A 25,020-nucleotide genomic window follows, 5' to 3' on the forward strand; every position below is an offset into this window, starting at 1 on the left:
CAATTCAATCATGAACATAAAGACTGAACTTCTCTCTGGCTGCCTACCATGCGAGAGAGAAATAGGAAGACAGGTGGGAAGGGCTCTCCTAAGTTAAAACGGATCTCAAACACTGACCCCAGATACCATCCAAAGGAGCCTGAATTTAACTGGATCAATTTACAAAGCAAATTACACCCCAGGACATTGCTAAAGGTGTGATCAGAGAGAGACACTCAGAAAAGAACCCAGCCAACTCACTACTCTCCCAGAGTGACTACATTCCCAAGGCTGTGGCCTCTGAGGAGTGCTATCAGAAGTTTCACACAACCCAAAATAGAGTGGGGGATGGAACAGACTTCACTTGAACAACCTAGCCAATCACCAACAAGTAAACAAGCAAGTAAAAATAATAAGCCCAGGGGTGGGAGATAGGGAGGTCAACACCCAGAGTGGACACAATACATTATCTAAAATGTTCAAATTCCAACAAGAAAGTACAAGACATACAGAGAAAGAGGAAAAGCATCACCCATATCCCACTGGGGAAAAAAAAGTAGGCAACAGAAACGGCCTATGAGAGGACCAGATGTTAGATTTAACAGAAAAATCTGTTGTAAGTACATTCAAAGAGCTAAATGAAACATGACTAAAGAACTAAAGGAAGGTAGGGGCGCCTGGGTGGCACAGCGGTTGAGCGTCTGCCTTCGGCTCAGGGCGTGATCCTGGCGTTATGGGATCAAGCCTCACATCAGGCTCCTCTGCTATGAGCCTGCTTCTTCCTCTCCCACTCCCCCTGCTTGTGTTCCCTCTCTCGCTGGCTGTCTCTATCTCTGTTGAATAAATAAATAAAATCTTTAAAAAAAAAAAAGAACTAAAGGAAGGTATGATGACACTGTTCCATCAAATAGATGATATGAGTAGAAATTATAAAGAATCAAAAAGAAATTCTGGAATTGAAAAATAACTGAAATGAAAAATTCACTAGAGGGGCTCAACAGTATATTTAAACGGACAGAAGAATCTATATCCTAAAAAGAGATCAAGAAATTATCCTATCCAAAGATCAAAAAGGAAAAAAATAAAAATGAATATAGCTTCAGGGAAACGTGAGACACCATTAAGCATACCAATATATGTGTAATAGGAGTATGAGAAGAGAGGAGAAAGACAAAAAGTATTTGAAGAAATAATAGCTGAAAACTTCCCAAATTTATTAGTAAGTATTAATCTATAAATCCTGAAATCCCAACAAACTTGAGGTAGAACACACACACACACCCTAGTCAAAATGTTTCAGAGACAAGGAAAGGCCCCTAAGAGCAGCAAGATAAAAACAACTCATCACTTAACAAGGGAACTGCAAGTAAGATTAACAGGTGATTCTCATCAGACACATAGCTGTCAGAGACCTATACAAAGTAAAGTGCTCAAAGAATTCTATATCCAGCAGAAATATCAAAAATTAAGGTGAAATATATTCACGGATAAACAAAAACAGGAGGAATTTGTTGCTAGCTGACTCTGTGTAGCTGACTGAATTGCATGCCCTAAAAAGACATGTCAAAGTCCTTTCTCCCTATTCCCCCACTTATGAATGTGACCTCATTCAGAAACAGAGTCTTTGCACATATAATCATTAAGATGAGATTATATTGGATATCAGACCTAAAAGACAAATGCGGGACACTCAACCAACGACAGAATAGACATTCTTCTCACGTGTTCATAGAAAATAGTTGACGGTATACGTTAGGGCATAAAACAATTCTTAATAAACTTAAAAAGGACAAAATCACACCAAGCATAGTCTCTGACGAAAATATAATAAAACTAGAAATCAGTTAATAGAAAGAATACTGGTAAAGACTGAATGCTTTCAATCTGGGATCAGGAACAAGGTCAAGATCGTCACTTTGACCACTTTATTAGCATTGTACTGGAAGCTCTACATAGTGCAACCAGACAAGAAAAAGAAATGAAAGGAATCCAGACTGAAAAGGAACAAGTAAAACTGTCTTTATTCATAGCAAACGTGATCAACTTCTTAGAAAATCATATGGAATCTATTTTCAAAAAGTACTAAACCTAGTATGTGAATTGAGCAAGGTTGAGAAACATAAGATCAATACTAAAAAATCAAGAGTTTTTCTACATACAAGTAATGACCGATTGGAAACTGAATTAAAAGTCAAAACTTTGCAGTAACATAAAAAATATGGGATACTAGGAATAAACTTGATAGAAGATGTTTAAAGACCAGTACATTAAGAACTATGAAAACTATGCTGACATAAAGTAAATGAAGCAACAGTGATGTGAAATGTTGCAGTTGGGGGTCAAGAAAGAATTCTTAAGACGTCTTCAGTACAAAAAGCATGGTTTTATTAAAGCACGGGGACAGGAGCCATGCGCTGAAAGAGCTGCACTGGGGTCGGGAGGAGTGGCCCATTATACACTTTCAAGTTGGGAGGGGGTCAGGGAGAGCATAAGTCTCTAAGGAATTTGGAAGCAAGGTTTCCAGGACCTCGAGGGGCTAGCTGCTGTTAGGAAAGGGCCACTTACTACTGTCTAGGAAAACCACAGTCATGAGACTCTTCAGATGTGTACTGGTGGGCCATGTGCTTGGAGGATGCCACCAACACATATTTTGGGGGAGAGGTAGAGATAAAGGAAATTTCCAAAAAGACTTTTACAGGATCCTGGAGGTCAGGCTAATGTCAAGCTAAGGCTGCCTTTCGCCTGCAGCAAAGTATTCATCTTGAGGTGGCCGAGCTCCTTGAGGAAGGTCACCCTGCCTATCCCAGGAACTTGTCAATGGGCTGCAAGTTGTAAGGGGAGTTAATTTTTTCTGTATTCTTTTGCCTTTGTTCTCACATCAAGAGATCCTGTTCACGAGTCAAGACTCATTATTACTGAAATGTCAATTTCTCCCCAAATTGATCTATAGATTCAATGCATTCCCAATCAAAATCCTAGCAACTTTTCTGTAGAAATTTAAAAAGTGATTCTAAAATTCATACTGAAATACAAAGGACCTAAAATAACCAAAACAAATCTGAAAAAAGAACATGTTGGAGAACTAACATCATCTGATTTTAAGAATTACTAGAAAGCTGTAATAATGAAAACTGTGGTGTTGGTATAAAAATAGACAAACAGACCAATGGAACAGAACAGCTGTCCTGGACATACATGGACAACTGATATTTTACAAAGATTCAAAGAACAGCCTTTCCAAATTGTACTAGAAGAATTGGATTACCATATGGGAAAAAAAGGGCGGGAGGAGAAAGAGAGAAGGATGGAAAGAAGAAAGGGGGAAAAAAGTGAACCTGGATCCATTCCTTACAAAAACACAGAAAAAAATCTTTGTGATCTTTGGGTCAAGCAAGGACATACTGGTGACAGCAAAAGCACAATCAGTAAAAGAACAAAATGACAATCTGGACTTCATCAAAATTTAAAACTTCTATCCTCCAGAAGTCATCATTAAGAAAATGAAGACAAGCCAAAATAACAGTACATCTTTGCAAAGTATATGTTTATTAATAAAGGACCTGCATGCAAAAATATTAAAAACTCTCAAACTCAACAATAAAAACCCAACTTTTTCTAAAGGGAAATTTTTTTTTTTAAGATTTGGGGCTCCTGGGTGGCTCAGTCCTTAAGCATCTGCCTTTGGCCCGGGGCGTGATCCCGGCGTTCTGGGATCGAGCCCCACATCAGGCTCCTCCGCTGGGAGCCTGCTTCTTCCTCTCCCACTCCCCCTGCTTCTGTTCCCTCTCTTGCTGGCTGTCTCTATCTCTGTCAAATAAATAAATAAAATCTTTAAAAAAAAAAAAGATTTTATTTATTTATTTGAGAGAGAGAGAGAAAGAAAGAGCCGCAAGCAAGGGGAGAAGCAGAGGGGGAGGGAGAACGGGGGAAAGAATCTCAAGTTGACTCTGGGAGGAGCCTGGACACAGGGACCCATCAACCCTGAGATCATGACCTGAGCTGAAACCAGGATTCAGATGCTTAACCAAGTGAGCTGCCCAGGCGTCCTTAAGGGGAAAAGTATTTAAATACAGACTTCATCAAAAAACATGTACATATGACAAAGAGCATATGAAAAGATTTTCAACATTACACTGTCATTAGGGAAATGTAAATTAAAACCACAGCAGTATACCAGGACAGAGCTATGAGAATGGCTAAAATTTAAGACCTACTATACCAAGTGTTGTCAAGGGTGTGGAGCAACTGAACTCACACTCTGCTGACAGGAATGAGAAGCGATACAACCGCTTAATAAAATAGTTTGGCATTTTCTTTTTTTTTTTTCTTTTTTTTTTCTTTTTTACAATTTTTTTTTATTTATTTGAGAGAGAGAGAGCACAAACGGGGGAGTGGCAGAGAGAGAGGGAGAAGCAGGCTCCCCACTGAGCAGGGAGCCCGCTGCGGCACTCGATCCCAGGACCCTGGGATCATGACCTAAGCCAAAGGCAGATGCTTAACCAACTGAGGCACCCAGGTGCCCCATTTTGGCAGTTTCTTAAGAAGTTAAATATACCCCTACCACATGATCCAGCCATTCCACTCCTATATAACTACCCAAGAGATAAAGAAATATAAATCCATGCAAAGGCTTGTACACAAATGTTCATAGGCACAATATTGGTAAAAGCCCAAAACTGGAAACAACCCAAATGTTCATCAACAGGCAACAGATCAACAATTGTGGAATATCCTTGAGTACAATTCTACTCAGCAGTAAAGGAGAGTTAAATACTGACATACTCAACAACATGGATGACCTTCAAAATAATTATGCTGAGAGAAGCCAGACAAAAACCAGAACACATGTTCTCAGATTCCTTCTTATAAAATGGTACCATTACAACAGTAACAGAATCAGCAGCTGGAATCAGGACACAAAGACACTTCTGACAATGACACATTCCTTACACTGACTGTGGTTGTGGTTTCATGGATGTATATACATATCCAAACTTACCAAATTGTGTGTTTCAAAGATATGCAATCTCCTGTATATCAATTACACTTCAATGGACTCCGTTTTTAAAAAAGATAATCAAGAAACTTTGGTCAGGGATGAAAAACTCAAACGTCTACAGGAAGTACACAGGGGAATATAAATGACCAAAGCAGACTGGGTGGGAATTACGTCAAATTAGCAGGACTTTACCTTGCTTAGAGCCTTACCACATATTACAGGAAGTGCAGGCCCAGTGAAGGCAGATTCCAACTTTTCAAGAGAAGACAAAAATATGGATTGTTCCCTAGTTTTTAAATGTAAGTAACTAACTCAAGTTTCTGGGGGTGCCTGGGTGGCTCAGTCGGTTAAGCATCTGCCTTTGGCTCAGGTCATGATCCCAGCGTCCTGGGATCAAGCCCTGAGTCAGGCTCCCTGCTCAGCAGAGAGCCCTGCTTCTCCATCTCCCTCTGCCCCTCCCCACCACTCATGCACTCGCGTTCTCGCTCTTGCTCGCTCTCGAGCTCTCTATCTCACATGAATAAAAATCTTTTTAAAAAATAAATAAAATAATTTACGTTTCTGTGGTTAGTTTTCTGTTAGGTTTCTGTGTTAGTTTTCCTTCCTCCCCTGAATTACACACTTCATGAAAACAGCATTCCGCAGCTACAACAAGAAGAACAAAGTCCCAACATTTTATAACCAGAATGGCTTGTTTGTGGCTTTTTTCACATCAGTTCACAGTGAAGGTATTAATGGTCACAATCACCCTTGGCAGACACTGCTAATTACAACACCTAATTCTACTGAGGACAGAAAACCCTTATGCCGAGGTAACAATCACCTAGAAACCTTGTTAAAAATTATACGATCCCTAGCCCCACCCTGATTCTGATTCAGTGGGCTCTATTTTTTGTTTTTTAAAGCTTCCAAGTGTGACAACAGCTAGAGTTGGGAATCCCTGCCCCCAGTCCACCACAATCCATCAGAGAAGATACTCCACAAGGAATTTTAACTGTCATCTTGCTATATAAGTACTTCTTGCAGTTAAAACCACAAAAGTCAAAATTAGAAGAAAAAACAGTTAAATACTTCTCCAAAGGAGAGACCCCCATAAAATGTCCAAGATAATTAGCTATGAAATCATTCCAAAACAAGGATTAGTGCAAGGTGAGAAGAAACTATGAACACAACTGAGGTCGTGAAACCCACATCCTTCATTCAACAATTATTTGAGCACCTAATGTATGCCTGGCATTGTTCTAAACACCTGACATACAGGGGTGCACAAGATAAAAATTTCCACCACATATAGGTTAGAGTCTAACAGGTAGAGACAAACCAAAACCCCATGAATAAATATATATATATGGAAAACAAGGAAGAGGGCAGTAGGAGGTGCTAACCAGGCTGATTACAATTTTAAAGAGAATGGTCATTGTAAAACGCATTAAAATGTACCTGGGAAGCACTGCCAATATAACCAAGGACACTGGGGCGCCTGGGTGGCACAGCGGTTAAGCGTCTGCCTTCGGCTCAGGGCATGATCCCGGCATTATGGGATCGAGCCCCACATCAGGCTCCTCCGGTATGAGCCTGCTTCTTCCTCTCCCACTCCCCCTCCTTGTGTTCCCTCTCTCGCTGTGGCTGTCTCTATCTCTGTCAAATAAATAAATAAAATCTTTAAAAAATATATATATATAATCAAGGACACTGTAATAGCCCCGTACGGTGACAGACGGGAGCTAAACTTGTGAGCACCCAGAAGGTACAGAGGCACAGGTACACAGTCGTCAAATCACTGCTGTAACCTTGAAACGTAATATTTTGTTGATTATATTCAAATTTTTTTAATTTAAAAACAAAATGTACATGGGTTGTCTCTTTCAATATTTACTGTATTAGAAATTAAAACCAAGGCATTTAAAAAATATTTTATTCACAAATTGATGTAAAAGAAACAATAAACCCATTACATGTTAACGTAACATTTCTTAATGAAAACTGTATTTTAAAAAAAGGATTTTTGTTTTGCAAAACTCTTTTAACATCTGTCTTTATAGAGGACAGCTTGATTTTCACATCTGCTTCTGCATTCAATCTCCTGCAATATACTGTTCTGACTGAAGTGCATGAAAGAGATCCAACTTCAAATATATGTGACTCTGTAAAAGAGTATTAAGTGTTTTCAGATAATTTCAGATATTCTTGATACTATGCCAACACTCGACAAGTGGTGGTTTCTCAAAGGCTATTTGCAATGCAGAATCTGAAGCCTTATCAATGAACATTTCATACTCTCATCTCACCTGTTCAAATGCACTGGTATGTCTTGCACTGTTAATGTATCTTATAACATGAATGATTGTATAACGTCTTGAAAATACTGGTTCACTGAGTTATGCTGTGCTTTCAAATGTGGACACCTTTCATTATTCAATATCAAAAATTACATTTGTTAATAGAACCACCAATCTCATCAGAAAAGTCTTCAAGTATTGGGACATTTTCAAGTTCACCACAGCAAATACAACTTTTTCAAAATTCTAATTTTTGCTCGAAAGCTTGGATTTTCTCACTGGCAATCAATACTGTCAGTTGTTCCCTTGAATAGACAGGCTCACTTCATTTGCAAGAAAACATCTGCCAACTACTAAAGTCTGAATAATTCTAGTTTTGTCAGTTGTCTTTTCAAGTAAGACTGGTGTTCTACGAAAAAAACAAAACAACAAACAGCAAATTCAGCTCTCAACTCAATCAGAAAAGTACTTTCCCTAGAAGCCCCAGGTGGTAGTGACAGAAACACCTTATGCATACTTCCCATTTTGTCACAAACCTTTTTTTTTTTTTAAAGAGGGAGGGAGGTGGGGAGGGGCAGAGGAGAGAGAGAGAATCTTAAGCAGGCTCCACATCCAGCGTGGAGCCCAAGAAGCACAGCTGGATCTCACAACCCTGAGATCATGACCTGAGCTGAAATCAAGAGTTGGACACTTAATCAACTGAGTCACCCAGGTGCCCCAAACAATATCATTTTTTTTTAAATGTACCTCAGGGTCAAGATTTAATAAAATTAATAACTTTACTGCTTCATCAAGGATCTTCCTAAACAAACTGCTGTTTTGTTTTTTTTCTATGTGGCCTGACTTCTAAGTTTGTGGTCACTGCCCTGATTATGCTAAGGCAACAAAATGACTCACCATTACTTTTGCAACATTGGTGCGAATGAAAGCACAATAAAAAAGGCACATCGGATCTCAGCACTCTTAGGAAAATAGCCCTCACAGACACTCTGAAATAGTCTTGGGGTGTCTCTAAGACTTTGAAAGCTGTTGTATGGACAAGGATGCTCACCAAAGCATATTTTATCAACAGGGGAAAAGTGGAAATGGAGCAAATACCCAACAAAAAAAACTACAGAGCAGAGAGGTAAAATTAAAATACAGTCTTGCAATTGTATACTAGGCAGCAATAAGAACTATCACTAGTATTGCTATATTTTCTGACATGGAAAAATGTCCACAATAATATAAAATGGGGGAAAACACTGCACTGTATCATGCAGTATAATGCACCACTTTATGTGTAAGACATATACGTGTATGTGTGTCTGGAAGGATATAAGCAAGACCACAAATGGCAGTTATCTTTCTGTATGGAATTAATTACAGATTGTCTTCTGTACTTTTCCTTACATTTTTACAGAACCTATTTTCTTTCTTAGAATAACAGCAATGTACTTACTAAAGTAATATACAATCATAAAACCTTCTTGCAATACCTAAAAGGTACAAAGGTACTGAAATCACCCCAAATTTCTCTGATCAGAAATAAAAGGGCACCTGGGTGGGTCAGCTGGTTAAGCATCCAACTCCTGACTTCTGCTCAGATCATGATCTCAAGGTCAGATCAAACCCCACATCGGCCTCTGCTGTAGGCATGGAGCCTATTTTAAGATTCTCCCTCTCTCTCCCCCATCCACGGCTAGAGCTCTCTCTCAAAAAAAAAAAAAAAAAGAAAGAAAGAAAAATAACAATCATAACACCAAATGAACATCATTCTAAGTGTTTATCTATGCACACATTTGAACATACAACGTGCAAACTTTAAACAAGATGGTACGATGTTTTTAGATGTTTTTAATGAAGTATGAAATTTCATACCATTTAAATTTATCAGCAGAAAAAGCCACTGAAGCTGTGCCTGGGTACCTCAGTTAAGCGTAGGACTCCTGATCTCAGCTCAGGCCTTGATCTTAGGGTCAGGAGTTCAAGCCCTGCGCTGGGCTCGATGCTGGGCATGCAGCCTACTTAAATATGTATCTTAAAAAAAAAAAAAAAAAAGGCCACTGAAGTAAAAATCAATGGAATATCTGAAATTCAAGTAAAAATTTATTCAACCCAGGAGATACTTTGAGGTTAATTTCCAGGCACCACCCCCGCCCCCCCGCACAAAAATGCATACAGCATGACAGGAGTTGGGGAAAGTGAAGTTTGGTTTTACAGTAACAGAGATGAAGGATGAGCAATGACTAGATTTATGACAAGCAGATGGGCATACAGGGAAGACAGCAGAGAGGGTGAAAAGTGCTGTTTAAGCCCAGAAGACCGTGAATAGTTTGCTGGTTTGAAACAGCCATTCATGGAGAGAAGCAACATGAAAAATAAATGCTGAAAAGGTAGATTTGGGGCACTGCTGAAGAATCAGTGTGAGAAATCCACACTTAACACGCAACATGACTGCAGTTTAGAAAAATTATCTAGCAGCAAAAAGCAGCAATGACTGAACTGATAACAGATAAACAATGGTCTGAACAACAACGTACTACAAACCAAGTAATAAAAAAAAAAAATCCTGGCTAACATCACAGTAAAGAATAGATGGGTAAATAAGACAATGGATAAATCAGAATCTATTTTTTTTTAAGATTCATTTATTTATTTTAGAGAGGCAGAGAGAGAAGCATGAGCAGGGGGAGGGGCAGAGGGAGAGAGAGAAACTCAAGCAGACTCCCCACTGAGCGTGGAACCCAACTCTGGGCTCAATCCCACAACCCTGGGCCGAAATCACGTCGGATCCTCAACCGACTAAGCCACCTAGGTGCCCCGGAATCTGTCCATTTAGAAACTCCAAGTCATGCCAACTAAATGACAAGGACAAAAGAGAAGTCAAAGAAAACATCAGTATTCTGAATCCAAAATATTAGAGGGATATGAATTGAATGATAAATGTGCTGGTTTATTTTGGGGTTGGGGATGGGTAGAAGGTAATGAGTTTGGTTTTTAAAATGTTGCATGGGTCTTATTACACACCAGGCACCTTTTGTAATACTAAAAGCAAGTCTGACTTGCTGACTGTACAGGACTGAACAGTCTCTGATTTTCAGACCCTAGGCAGATCTTAACAATTCCATTCCATTCTGACCCTCATAATCCAAAGTTAACAAAGAGGTTAAGGGCTCAGTCTCACGACACTGCTCCACTTTAGATGGTCAGCTGCAAATGGGGTGCCCTGGCTACCCACACTTCTATTGGCCAACTACAAGTTCAGGAGTTCCCACAATCACCCTTCCCCCAGGTTAAATAATTAACTCGAACAACTTGCAGAACCCCTCACAGAACCCAGGAAAACATGATACTCTGACAGTTTATTATAAAGGATAAAAATGAAGAGCCAGATATAAGCAGGATGAAGCTAGGAAGAGTCCAAGGGCAAAAGCCTCTGTCCCCATGGTAAGGGTATGCCACCCTCCCAACACAGGAATGTGGGAAGCTATCCCAAATCCCTTCACTGAGGGATTTTTATGGAGGTCTCATTAGATAAGCATGCCTTAACCACTGACCAAAGATGACAGAACTCAATCTCCAGCCCATCTCCTACGTCCTAGGAAATGAGGTTGAGGCTGAAAATTCTAACCCTTTAAACATGTGGTTGGTTTTTCAGGCAACTGGCCCCCATCCTGAAACTATATAGGTGACCCTCCCAAACAGTGAATCATTCATTAGCACACAAACGACAATAAGCTCAAAGGGTTTTAGGAGCCCTGTGCCAGGGAACCTATTCACCAGAACCTCACAATGCAACCTTATTTAGAAATAGGATCATTACAGATATTGTTAAGAGGAGGTCATACTGGATTAGGACGGGCCCTAAATCCAAGTGGCAATGCCACTTCTGGGTATACTTACAAAAGAACTGAAAACACAGGTTTGAAGAGGTATTTATACACCCATGTTCATGGCAGCATTATTCACAATAACCAAAAGGTGGAAGCAACCCAAGTGCCCACCAATGCATAAATGGATAAATAAAATGTGGTCTAGCCATGCAATGGGATAGTATTTAGTCTTGGAAATTCTGACACCTGCTACAACATGCATGAACCTTGACAACACTATGCTACGTGAAATAAGCCATTCACAAAAAGACAAATGATGAATGACTGCTCTTATACAAGGTCCCAAGAGTAGAAATCACCACTACAGAAAGTAATCTGGTGGGTACCAGGGGACAGGGGGAGAGGAATGGAGAGTTAGTGTTTCATGGGGGCAGGAGTAAGAAGGTGGAATATAGATGAAATATGACTGGCCATGATTTCATATTGGTATAACCAGATGATGGACATACAGGAACGGTGCAATTATTTTTAAGTTGAAATTTTTCCCACAATAGGTCTTTTTTTAATAAGAGATATTTTAAAGTAAACTATGAATAATTTCCTACTTCCGATAAATACTCAAAACATCGGACTGTATACTGTTGATGAGAGTGTGGGGACACAGGCATTCGCTCTGACTAGTGGTTAAGTGCAAAATGGCAAAAACCCTACACGAAACTGTGTTTGACAGTATCTGGCAAAAATCTACACGTCTTTATCTCTTTTTCCTCACTCGACAAGTCAAAACCAAAGGCACACTGGAAAAATACGAAATGACGTACCCACAGACTAACCTTCCTGGCATAAAATAAATACTATGTATTGGTTACGAATACATATACCCAGATGTATTTCTTAATTTAACATCTTGATGTTAACACATAACAGAAATATATATTGGAAACACACCAAATTCTTGACTGTGAGAGACTCTGGAGAAGAGTTAGGCGATCATGCAAAGCATAATGGGGACCTTATCTGTAATACTGGCCTTCATTTAAAAAACAAACATGCCACTGTGACCAAATGTTAAATGCTAATTCCAGCTGTGAAGTTAATAGATTTGTCCTGCTATTCTTTCACAGATTCTTTTACTGAATGATTTCTCCGGCACACAGGTCAACAGGAAGTGAGAGGGACCCAGACAGTATTGCTTTACACAGGTTACATGCCCTCTCAGGCAGCTTTGGCCACGATGTACGAACATGGAACAGATGCTTGAAGGCAACCGTTTGACAGAGAAAAGGTATTTGTTTTTTCTTTCAATGCAGGAGCAAGCCATAACGTGTAGATGTCTGTGTGCAAGGTAAAAGTGATCAAACATGAGGGTGAAGCAAAGGAAGGAAAATTACTAGCAGTGAGGTCCCAAAGGGAAAACTGCTGGGAATCCCAGTCCAAGTGTAAATCCCTGCAAGCTTCGGGGAAAAAGTTTGTGGCTGAAAAGGCTTTTTCTGAAGAAAGCAATCTCATCTCCTGACACCAAAGAAATAAAAAAAAAAAAAATTTAAGTAGTGCAGTGAGATACAGCTACAGCAACAGTGGGAGCAGAAAACAACTAGAACTTCCAAAAGGAAGTAAGAATGACTCTCAATGTGGGTGAACCTGTGCCTGGACAAAGACCACATGTAACGAAGCAGAAAGCAAGCTTATTTTCTTCCCCCTGGAATACGGAATATAAAAATGCAGATGGAAAGGACCATGACACGAAATCCTAGGAAATACACTAAGACAAGAACTCTGGGCCCATTCTTATTATTCTTACATTTCCTACAGTCATTTCCCTTCTGTTCACCTTTAGAACACGGATAAATCCTTTTTGTAAAGTTGCAGTTTATATCTGCCACACTGAGCAGAACCAAGAGAACAAAAGGTGTCCACACAGGCCGGCTGAAGCAAGAACAATGCACCCCTGAAGACCAGGGGGAAGATGAGCTTTCGCAGGACAAGCGTGGTCCATGCCCCTGCCCACGGACTCTCCCTGGAAGGCCAAACGTGGTGCTAGACATTCATTCTATTTCCATAAGGGAGCACCTCTCCTTAGAGCAAGATTACAAGGATCTACTGGAATTTTTACACCTTTCAATTACACAGCAACCAGATGTCTATAACTAATCCAACTCTCTTAGCATTCTCACTATTTCCTCTTTTCCAAGAACCCAAACTTGGATTAGAAACAATACAGAACATTAGCTTGAGTAGGGTTCTTGTCAGTTGCGTAGTCCAAGGGCCAGCAAATTACAGTCCACAGGCCAAGTAGGGTCTGCCACCCATTTCTGCCCAAATTTGGCTACTACTTGTTTATGTAAGTAAGCTTTTATTGGAACACTGTATGCCAATTCAATTACATATTGTTCACAGCTGCTTTCAACCTACAAGGGCAAAACAGTAATTGCAACAGAACCCATGTGATCTGCAAAGCCTAAAATATTTACTATTTGGCCCTTTAGACATAAAGTTTGCCAATCTTTGCTCTAGTTCAAAGTTCTCAACCTTCTTTTTGCCTCAACATCACTCTCGTGAATAATATGCTCACATTCTGAATCACTAACAGTCAAAATTCCGTATTTTATAGGCAAGTAAATCTAGACCCTTTAAACTATAACTAGAAAAAACAATCAGGATAATGTTCGAGACCTTTGAAAGTGAGCATATTAGCCCTACAGAGTAAAACTACCAAATTGAGTAACCAAGCAAAATATTCACATAGAGCCCCTATACCATGTTGTTCGGAAAATAATTTGCAGTCATTCTTTTAACAATCTCTCACCTGGGGCGCCTGGGTGGCTCAGTCTATTAGGCTTTGGACTCTCGATTTTGGCCATGATCTCAGGGTTGTGGGATCAGACCCCACATTGGGCTCATGTGCTGGATGTAGAACCTGCTTGAGATTCCTCTCTCTCCCTTTCCCTCTGCCCCACACCCAAAATAGTAAATAATAAGTAATCTCTCACGTATATGGGCCCCTGGAGAGGTTCTCCCTAAAATGAACTTTGTATTTTGTTTATGAATTGTAGTGCACATTGACCATTTTTGCCTGTCTTACTACTGAATTTCTCCTTCCTGTGTTTGGATATCAATCACAGTGAGTCCTAACAGAAGACAGGGCTCTGCCTCCCAATATGGAAACTATAAAAGGTAGGTCCTTGATTCTCTATCAACCTGGGCAGCCTGGAAGAGGACAAGTGGTCTTAGCTCAGCCAACGAGATGGTCCCATCATGACTTAGAATCAGAGGAAATGACACCCCATTTCTTTTCCCAAGAATCTAGACCCTCTTTTAAAAAAGTGAAACCTTCAAAAATAAAAATAAAAATAAATAAGTGAAACCTTCTAAACTGGTGAAGATCAGCTGCTAAATAGGTGAAATTTAGGGAAGAAACGTCAAAGAAAAGGAGAAAGTCCACCCACCAATCCCTCTTTTGCCTTCCACAGACATAGGAAACACTTGTGCTGACTGTGGTCACCATACTCGCCGCAAGGGTGCAGTGGAAATGCAGGAATACGCTTCTCAGAGCCTTTCTTTGTGGGGTTCTGAGTTAGGCTGTATGGGGCGAGGCAAGGCACTCGCAGGAGGTTTGAGTCCCAAGTATCATTACAGTTATCCTCAGGTGGCAGAGGCAAGACACACACACAGGACAGGAGGCCGTCGGGAAGGGGGGAGGAGCTCCGGAAAACCGCGTTGCTGCACCTGGGCTTGCGAGAGCCGGGAGAGTCGGTGGTGACTTCTTGAGAATCGGCAGGGTCAAAAGTCAACACCTGCAGCGCCGCAGACCAAGAAGGCCCCCAAGCTTTCCCAGAGTCTTCAGGGTCACAGGGCTTCCAGGCAAACTCCTGAGCTGAGATTATCCGAGAACGTTTTCCTGACCGCTGTACCTCCACCTTTCTAAGGATTGTGTAAGCCTCTAATTCCTGTATTAAAATAGCTTCATACCTGAAATGCATAGCATGGCTTCTGTTCTGCCTGAAACACAGACTGATAAACTGAAATAATCCCAGCACTACTGAAGAGCTTAACAGAGGCTTCATTTTACTTCAACAAGCTATCGGTTTTCTCCTTTAATCCAACTGCGAGTTTTCCCTTTACAGATGTGAAAAACAAAACTAACCAAAGTTAGGAAACAACAAAACCAGTTTTAAACTCACGTCTACCCAACACCAAGTACAGCACTCTTAAATTTATTTAGGAAGCCCCTGTAGTAATATACCCTCTGATTTCCTATATAAAATATTATAGAGCAACTATGACTTCGTTGATGTTTAGCTAGGAAGATCACTTATTCATGGCACCTACTAAATCACGCGGGCAAAATCGCTAAGTATAGGCTGCAATCTGGCGGTGTACAAGACGCATACTCTCTGAATTACACTGTCTTTTCTTAATTGATTTAATTGTTAACATTTTTAAAGTGGTATTAACATGTAAGTGTTAGAGTCCCACCTTCTTTCAAAAAAGAGAAAAATATCAAAAGATCCAGAACAGCAGACACATTTAGCCATAACTAAAACAGCTAAAGCTAAACAGCATGTGGCCCAAGAGGAACAAAATCCCTCCTACTGAAGGAGTGGTAACCTCGGAGCATCCTTGGAGCACAGTGCCTGAAGGAGCAGCCGAGGGCGTGTCTGAGGCCCCAGAGCAGCCCTGTGCTTCTCCAGCCTTCATCAGTGACATATTCTTTTACTTCCCTCGACGAACTACCAAAGTGCCTATCTTCCCAAAAGCATCTTAACGAGATGTCTCATTATTCTTATGTTTTGTACGTAACTGAAGCAACGGAAACCAATAAGAGTTTCAGAAGGTGTGAACAGAAGAGATGAAAGGAAAAAAATACAATTTCCCAGAACTGAAAATGCACATTTCCACACTAAAGCGTCCACCAAATGCAAAGCACAATAAAAAGACCTACACTAATGAAATTTTGGAACACTGATGAAGAATTGTTAAAATCCTCCAGGGAGAGGAAATGGTTATGTACAAAGGAATCAGAATGCCATCAGACTTTTCAACAGAAGTAGAAGCCAGAAAACACAGCAACCAAAAATCTAAGGAAAAGGAATTCAAGTCTAGAATTCTGGGCCCAACCAAATCATCCATCAAGTATAAGAATAAAGAATTTGTTCACACACCCATGAGCCTCAAAAAATTTACCTTTAACAAACTAGAAATGGTAGTATCGAACCCTACATTAATTCAAAAATATAAACATAGGGGCGCCTGGGTGGCTCAGTCGTTAAGCATCTGCCTTCAACTCAGGGCGTGATCCTGGGGTCCTGGAATGAGCCCCACATCGGGCTCCTCTGCTGGGAGCCTGCTTCTTCCTCTCCCACTCCCCCTGCTGTGTTCCCTCTCTCACCGGCTGTCTCTATCACTGTCAAATAAATAAAATCTTTAAAATATATATATATATAAAGAATTGTTTTTCCAGAAAAATTTATCAAAACTGACCAACTGAGGGGCGCCTGGCTGGCTCAGTCAGAAGAGCATGCATCTCTTGATCTCGAAGTCATGAGTTCAAGCCCTATTTTGGGTGTAGAGATTAAACAAATAAATAAACTTAAAAAAAAAAAGATCCAGAGATTTCTAAAAAGCTAAATAGGCCAATAATGGTAGAAGAAACTGAAAAATAAAGAGCTACCAGACCCAATCAATGGCTTTGCAGTTCTTCCAACTTAAATTTGACAGAGATTTTTATACTGTCCCAGAAAACTTCACAACTCGTTCTAGGAAGCCAGCATTTCATTAAAAAAAAAAAAAAAAAACCAGGATAGTACACATGTACAAATACGAAAGAAGAAAACTATAATCCAATCTTTCCTATGATCATTGATAAATCCTAAAATGAAACCCAACAATATATTTAAAAGAACAAAGCATGCAGAAGGTTTTGAGACCAAGAATGCAAGGTTGGTTCAGCACAAGAAATCTATCAATATAATACATTAAGAGATTAAAGAAGGGGTCTCATAGATCACCTCAACAGATGCAGAAAAAGCATCTGATAAAATTAAAAACCCAACTCAAAAAACAATTTTCTTTGCCAAAAAACAATAACTATCAGAAATCTACAGTAAACACCATATTTAATGGCAAAACATCAAAAGAACAAGTTAAAACTCAGAAAAGGGGCGCCTGGGTGGCTCAGTTGTTAAGCGTCTGCTTTCGACCCAGGCCGTGATCCCGGCCTTCTGGGATCGAGCCCCACATCAGGCTCCTCCGCTGGGAGCCTGCTTCTTCCCCTCCCACTCCCCCTGCTTGTGTTCCCTCTCTTGCTGGCTGTCTCTCTGTCAAATAAATAAATAAAATCTTAAAAAAAAAAAAAAAACTCAGAACAAGATGACAAGATAGAGATGCCTGTTGCCACCTATATTCTTCAACATCATACTGGAAGGCTTGACAATGAAAGCCTCCGAGACAAGCAGAAGACAAAAAGAAACGAGAGTTATCAATATCAAATAGAAGACTATTAAAACAATGTTCCAAAAACCAGCTATATATAATTCAATTATATTTTTAAAAAAGCTTTTCTATAATAGACCAATAACAAATGTGAGAATGTAATAAGATAAAAATCTACGCCATCCACAATGACAAATATAAAATATTTAAGAATAAAACCAACAAGAAATGTGAAAGAACTACCTAAAGAAAATTTTAGTGGGGAGCCTGGGTGGCTCAGCTGGTTGGGCATCGGCTCTTGATTTCAGCTCAGGTCATGATCTCAGGGTCAGGAGACGGAGACCTGTACTGGGCTCCATGCTCAGCAGGTAGTCTGCTTCCCCCTCCCCGCCTCCCTGGAGCACAGGCGCACTCTCTGAAATAAGTAAGTCCTTAAAAAAATTTTTTTTTACTTAATGTAAGTTCCTAAGGGTAGGGATCTCTAGTATATTTGCTATGTACCCCAGCCTCTTAGATTAGTGCCCAGCAGAGTAGGTACTCAACAAACATTTGGTAGAGATGACTGACTGACAAAAAGAAAAGCTTGACAGAAACACTCTTGTTACTAGATGAAAGGACCCATATTGTAAAAATATCAAACATTCAAATTATGTAAATAAACTCAATGCAATCTCAATAAAAATTCCAGTAGAATTCTTTATAGAACATGACTGATGATTCTGAAGTACTTTTTCTTAAAAATGCGCAGGACTAATTGAAGAAATTTCTGAAAAAGAACATGCCATCATACATACATAACATATACCCGTACATAACCACATATATATGCACACACTACGAAACAGTAATTCTAAAAAACTGTTAATGAAAACTTAAGATATTATGAAGATAGAAAAGACGGAGAATTCCATAAATCATATCAGAGCTGTTATAGGTCCCCAAAGCACACAACACCCAAAATGAAACTCCATATGGAATAAAAGCTGAATATAAAAAAGCACAGGGGCTCCTGGGTGGCTCAGTCAGTTAAGTGGCTGCCTTTGGCTCAGGTCATGATATGGAGGTCTGGGATCGAGCCCCCCATCGATCCCTGCTCAGTAGAGTCTGCTTCTCCCCCTCCCTCTGCTGCTCCCGTTTGTGCTCTCTTTCTCTCAAACAAATAAATAAATAAATCTTAAAAAAAAAAAAAAAACAAACCACCATAGAAGCATAAAATGTTAAAAGCATAGAGGAATTCTTGGCATAAAGCCACCATTACAGAAAGAAAAAAAAACTTATAAAACCAAGTGACATATTTCAGAGTAAAAATTTTAAACTTCCATATGGTGAAAAGTTTAAAACAAAGTTATTTATAGGACAAGCACAATCTTTTTTAAAAAGGGGGCTAATAATCCTGATAAAATATACAAAGAATAAAAAATATATAAATAATGACAAAGATCAACCACCCCATAAAAAAAAGGGAAATGATATAAACATGCAATTCACAGAAAAATAATATATGAAAAGATGCCTAATTTCTCTGGAGATCAGGAAAACATAACAACATTATGGCTATTTTTCTGTCCCAAGATGAACAAAAATTAAAAAGATTCTTAGAAAGGGTATGGGAAATGGCGTGCTCCCACACACTACTGGGGGAGGATAAAGCAGTACGAACTTTTTTTAAAGGACGACTTGCAATAGCTATCAAAATTTTAAATGTATATAACTTGCAACACAGTATTTCCACTTCTAGAGGTATGTATCCTCCAGAAACATCTGCATAAGCACACTAAATTGTGTCTATCGATGTTTTGCACAGAATTTTCCACAGTAGCTTAAAAAGCAGAAAACTGAAATGCCCATCAATAGAAAAATGATTAAATGATCAGGAGTGGATCCGTAAAACTCTCACCTACTGACATGGAAGATTCCCCACGACTTACTTTTTTTTTTTTTAAGATTTTATTTATTTATTTGAAAGAGAGAGAGAGCTCGAGCCCGTGCACAGGGGGCGGAGCAGAGGGAGAAGCAGACTCCCTGCTGAGCAGGGAGCAACACTTAGGGCTCGATCCCAGGACCCTGAGATCATGAAGTCAAATGCTTAACTGACTGAACCACCCAGGCACCCCCCACAACACCCAAGACCTACTTTTAAGTGAACAAAGCAAACTGCAGAATACTACATGATTCTCTTGGTACCATAAAAGGCCACAAAGCTAAAACCGTTCAACTTACAGATGCACATAAAAGGGTATAAAAGGATTCATAAGGAAAACATTTCAAACTTTAATTCACTCATTTGTCAAATTACTGGCTGAAGATACACAATGTGCCAGGAACTTGGAATAAGCGGCAGGTAAAACAGGCGTAAAACAGGCAGCATTCCTGTCTTCATAGGGCTTACAGACTAGGGTAAGAGAGACTTAAAAAAAAAAAGTAGTACTAAATAACAAAATGAAATTACAAGTTGGGATAAATGTTCTGAAACAAGGCTACCACAGAACAAGAGGGAGGGAGGGAGGCTCCTACCAGGAGGTGGACAAACCTTAGATAAGAATGCCTCCTGGGGAGCCTGAGGCTGGCTAATGAGCAGCCAGCCCCCACAAGAGGGCGGGAACAGTGCTCCTAGAGCCAGCAGGAGATACTCGGGTTTTCGGTGAGGCCCTAAGAGCCAGGTCACGTAGAACTCACGAAGATTTTGGCTTTGGTATAAGAAGGGGAAACCAGGTGCCTGTGATGAAATGGAAGGCAAACCCCAAAACATCAGGGATAAAGCCTACCTAATCCTCTAAAACAGCAATTCTCAAACTTTCTAGACTCAAATTCATCGAGGGCACCGAAATTCTTTTACTTACATGAACTGTATTGATTGACATTTACCGTCTTACAAATGAGAAACTAGTAACTTGAAAGAACATGCCAGCACACATTCCAGCAGCCATCTGTGTAACATCTTCACACATCCTACAGCCTCTGAAAACCGCCACCGTACACCGTGTTTGCTCTACTAATGAAAACAGTGTTGACCCAGGAGTTCCCAGACTACACTTAAGGAGGATGATACAAAACACCGGATTCTGAACCCCAGAAAGTAACCAAGTAAGGGACACCATGCATTTTCAAACTTCAACTAGAAAGCCTCACCTCTAACAAGCAAAAAAATCGCCTGACAAAAAGGCGGTACCTAGCAAACTTACTGCCCAAAGTGACATATCTGCGTTTAGTCTCTGTGGTTTCTTCCATTTTGCCATACAAACGTTTTAATATTCAGACCAAAGCTCTGAGCAAGAAGACTGCAATGTATTCATAAGGAAGCATGACTCAAAAAGACCTCTACAGTGGACACTGGAAAGATGCTCTTGTCGATGATACTTGGCCATCTAAGGGGCTCCCTTCCTTTACCAGAGCTTTCAAGCAATCATTAAAGTCACTCTCAAGAAGTTTTCAATATTTAAGATTTAAAAAAAAAAAAAACACTTCAATCAACAAAATGTGATTTCACCACTGATTTTACCTGGAATTTGTTGGTGTCCTGTCAAAATCACTGATGCTTGCGAAACCAGAGAAAACCACCCAAGGAAACGGATTCAGTATCTAAAGCTCTTTTGCCCTGTTTCGTCTCTGTAAACTGCTGATGAAGCACTCAGAGACGTTCGTTGGACCAGTGAGGAGTTCACGCAGTAGACCCACGAGTTGGGGCTCTCCCCTAATGACCCCTAGTTTCTGAAACGCCGCACTGCCCCACACTTCTGCACAATGGGGCTCTCCCAGCCGCGTTTCTGCCCCGGGCGCGGAGCCCACCCATGCTGGTCAGAGGCCACCCTCCCACAAGCTGGGCTCGCCGCGGCCCGGCAGGCCACAGCCTTGCCGCCCGGGACCGGCCGCCGCACCGAGGGGCCCACGGCTGCGTGCAGGCTCGCGACCGCCAGCCCCGGCGCCGAGGCTCGCAGGCCACCGCGGCGAGGCGACCGACGGGGGAAGCAGGACAACGCGGGCCGAGAGAGCCCCGGCCCGTCCCCCAGCGCAGGGCGGCTCACGTACCTCCGGCGCCGGCTCCTCCGCCCGCTCCCAGGGCGGCCGCCATGGTGCTCGCGGGCCCGGCCTTCAGGGTCGCCCCGCCAAGCCAGCCGGTGGGCCACCGGCCGGCCGGGGCCCGGGGACGCGCGGCGGGGACGGGGGACGGCGGGCCGAGACTGGGAACAGGGCGGGGGCGGCCGGGGGTCTCGGCGACTCCGGCCCGGCTCCTCCGCAGGAAGAAAACAACAGACTATCGCAACATGGCCGCCGGCCCGCCCGCCGCCGCGGTGCACGCCGGGATGATGGCGACCGGCAGGGCGGGCGCGGGCCGCCTCCGCGGCGCAGAAGCTCCGGACCGCCTCCAGAGACGCAGGGCAAGCGCAGAGGGCGAGCAGGCAGGCAGCCGCCGCGCTGGATTCCTGCAGCTGTAGGATTTGCAGCGGCGGCGAGGGCGGTTACCGGCCGTACTCCGGTCCCGGGTTCTGTCGTACGGCGCTTTGCAGCAGTTGACGCCGCGCTTTCCGGCCGGCGGCCCGTGGGGCGGTGGGCGGGTCAGCGGCGCCGTCAGGACCGGGGCAGGGCGTGCTCGGAGAGGCGGGGCGGTATCTGGAGGCGGGCTGCAGGTACTACCCGGACACGCTGCGCGACGGGGCGCAGAGGTCAGTGGGAGTTGGCCCTTCTGAGCAGCGAGAAAGGCCAGAAAACGAGGTGCTAGTGAGTGACGTCAAGGAAAGGACGCGGGGTTTGGGGAGCCTTGGGTGCTTGTTGGCACTTGGGGTGTGGAGGCTGTGAATGCAATGGGGTCGTAGAGTACGCACGAGCTGCAAACCTGGACTCAGTGACGGCGAAGGTGGGGGGTTTGCGGGGGAAGGAAAGAAAGGGCTGTCAGGGTAGAAAGAGGAGGCTGAGCAGAAGCTCAGAGATGTCAGAGGACTTGCTAGGAACCGAGAACTGCCCGCAGTGCGTGCGGCCGCGAGCGTATTGGAGGAGGGTGCTCCGTAAGCAGTGACTGCAAAGGGGAGCAAGGGCCAGATGCACCCAGGACTTTGGGGCATTTTCCTGAAGCTGTAGGGCGCATGAGAAGGTTCTAACAACAGAAGTTACAAGGTAAAATTTGTGTTTTAGGAAGACGGCTCTGACACCAGGAGACCGGATGGGCAGCATGGAGAGGTAAGACACTCTTAGGAAACGGCCGCTGCGGTCCAGAAAGCAAGTGGCTTCCTGCATGGGAAGATGGGCATGTGACAAAACCTTAGTGGTAGACTACATGAACTTTTATAAAAGTCTTAGGACTTTGACATACGTTTGAAGTTTTCCATAAGAAAGTGTTTGAAAAAAATAAGCTTTCCTGGATTAATAACTAATGTAAGTAATCCTCATCTAAAAGATAAAAACCAAAGAACAATTTTAAAAGTTATTTTGATTCAGCCGCATGTCATCACTGCAAAAAATAATGATAAGCTTGGTAAGCAACCTGGAAGAACTAAGTCTCCATCAGAAAGCACATCCGCACATCCACATCTCAAATGGCTTGAACCTCTAATCCCCTTGCATTATTTTTTGAACTGTGGAGGATGGAATTCCTAACTTAGATGTTTTTCAGGATTCACTGGTGATCTAACACTCCACACACACACACACACACACACACACACACAAACTGGTGATCTTGAGAAGGACGATTCAAAAAACCAAATACCCAGAGATGAAGCAATCTCATAGTTACTTTGTAGCCAGGTTGTAATTGAGGAAAGACCTCTATCTCAGTTGTGAATGACCTAAAAATGAATTTCTTTAGGACAAGAATCTACATTTTTTTCATCAAACACCCACTGGAAAAACTTGAGCATGGACACCAAATATTTGAAGATGCTGACAAATTACTGTGAGTAGAGGTTTAACAAACCCCTTTTCTTCTCATCAGACAGATTTCACTTTGGGTTGACTTTTTAGTTCGTCCTAGAAACCCAAGGAAGTCAGAATGTCAGCTGTGTTATAAAACATCATTGCTTGTGTTAAAGATGCACTCTGGCTGGTACACTGCTGCTCGATGGAGGAAACTGAGTGATCTTTAAACATCTGTCAGGAAGCCAGACTTTGGGCTCTGTTTTTACTGAGTTTGGGGATCTAAAAGATAAACTCGGGTAACTTATTAGATGTATTAGTTCCCAGGGTCAAAGACTTCTAACCTAGGGCCAGTCCTACTCCTTCATCTTGCCCCTGCGTCACAGCTGGGGAGTCACAGAGCAGCTCTGCCAGGAGCTCATGCATGCCTGTATGGACTGCAAGGAGGAGCACCCGATAATGCCCTGCCCCCAACGTATGTTTCTTCTCTATCCGCTTAAATGAAGCTGCTGCCACGTGTGGCATTACAGGAGTGTAAATGGTTAAACGTAAGAAGACCTCCTAGTGAGCACTTACAATTTCATACATCTGAAAATCTTACAAGTTCAGCTTTAATTTGAGTTAGAAGTGAATACAGAAGCTTTCCTCTTCTGTCAATATGGATGGAAAAGTCTAGGGCCCCTCCCTCCTGCTATAAAACGGATTTTGCAGAAAAAAAAAACAACTTGTTGGATTGCTGGATTTTAGAAATTAAAACAAATCTCCAGGGGATCGAGAGAGAAGGGGGGAGAAAAGGCCTGAGCTGTAAGTGAGCATATAAGAAAGGGTTCCCTGAGGGAAGGTACCCCTACTAGCACTGCTAATAGGAAATACGTTCTTAGACCTCTGGCAGGGTGAGAGAGTATGAACATGAGGCTCCCAGATTAAGCCATTGATCCTGGAAGGGCTTCCTCAAATTATGCTTCCATGTTTTTCACAGTTTAGGATCAACCAACTGTGAACTTACAATCAGAGATCACAAAATATACAGGGGAAGAAACCACTGTAATTGAGAGTTGGAAAAATATAAACTGTAGATTGCCCTCCCAAGGACCTCAGCTATTGAAATTAACAGCAACAAAAATATATGAACTGTTTAAGGAAATGAGTGAAAGTGAGAAACCAAGGGGAGACCCTACAGGGACCACAGAGCCCTGTAGCTGTCCTTTTCTTCCCAGCCTTCTCAGTCTTGTCCTAAAGCCATTAGGTGACACCGGTTTTATGGCAGGGGTGGGGGAGGTGGAGATGGCTGTGCTGACCCAGATCCGAGTATTAGACCTCATGCCCCATACGAGGGCTGCCCAGTATGGGAAGTGAGATCAAAAAGGTGACGAGTATGTCCTTGTTGGTTGGCAGGCCAGGGTAAGGACTCACCTGGACAGAGTAAGGAAGGCCTCCACCCAGGGGGGCAATGCAACACGGAGAGTCCCAGCCTAGGCAGGATACCAGGACATCACCCTGGGGTGTGGACCCAGCATGAGGTGGGAGTAGCTCCAGAGGGGGTGAACTGGGATGTCAGCACATCAACCCTGTGAGAGGGCTTCCGTAAAACTGTAACAAAATTAACCGTTGAAATAAAATGGCAACAGAAAAGTTAAACAGATGAGACCCAGTTAAGGGTATTTTAGAG

At 42.0% G+C, this 25,020-nt stretch overlaps 1 protein-coding gene across 11 annotated transcripts in view; it reads right to left on the bottom strand.

The window, feature by feature from the left end:
* RBM33 (RNA binding motif protein 33) overlaps positions 1-21,793 on the bottom strand; it is a 129,566-nt gene extending 107,773 nt beyond the window's left edge. For 7 of the 11 annotated variants that reach the window (XM_045792239.2, XM_087860654.1, XM_087860653.1 and 4 more), the window contains exon 1: positions 21,531-21,791. In XM_045792239.2, coding sequence (XP_045648195.1) covers positions 21,531-21,573 — 43 coding nt within the window. In that variant the 5' untranslated portion in view covers positions 21,574-21,791. Of the gene's footprint in view, positions 1-21,530 lie in introns of all 11 variants that reach the window. The other 4 variants (XM_045792235.2, XM_087860655.1, XM_045792237.2 and 1 more) reach the window with 4 other exon arrangements.
* Positions 21,794-25,020: the final 3,227 nt, after the last annotated feature.

The sequence above is a fragment of the Ursus americanus genome, chromosome 3 (genome assembly GCF_024610735.1).
Source record: "Ursus americanus isolate L20-20 chromosome 3, mUrsAme1.1.p, whole genome shotgun sequence".
NCBI classification, from domain to species: Eukaryota; Metazoa; Chordata; class Mammalia; order Carnivora; family Ursidae; genus Ursus; species Ursus americanus.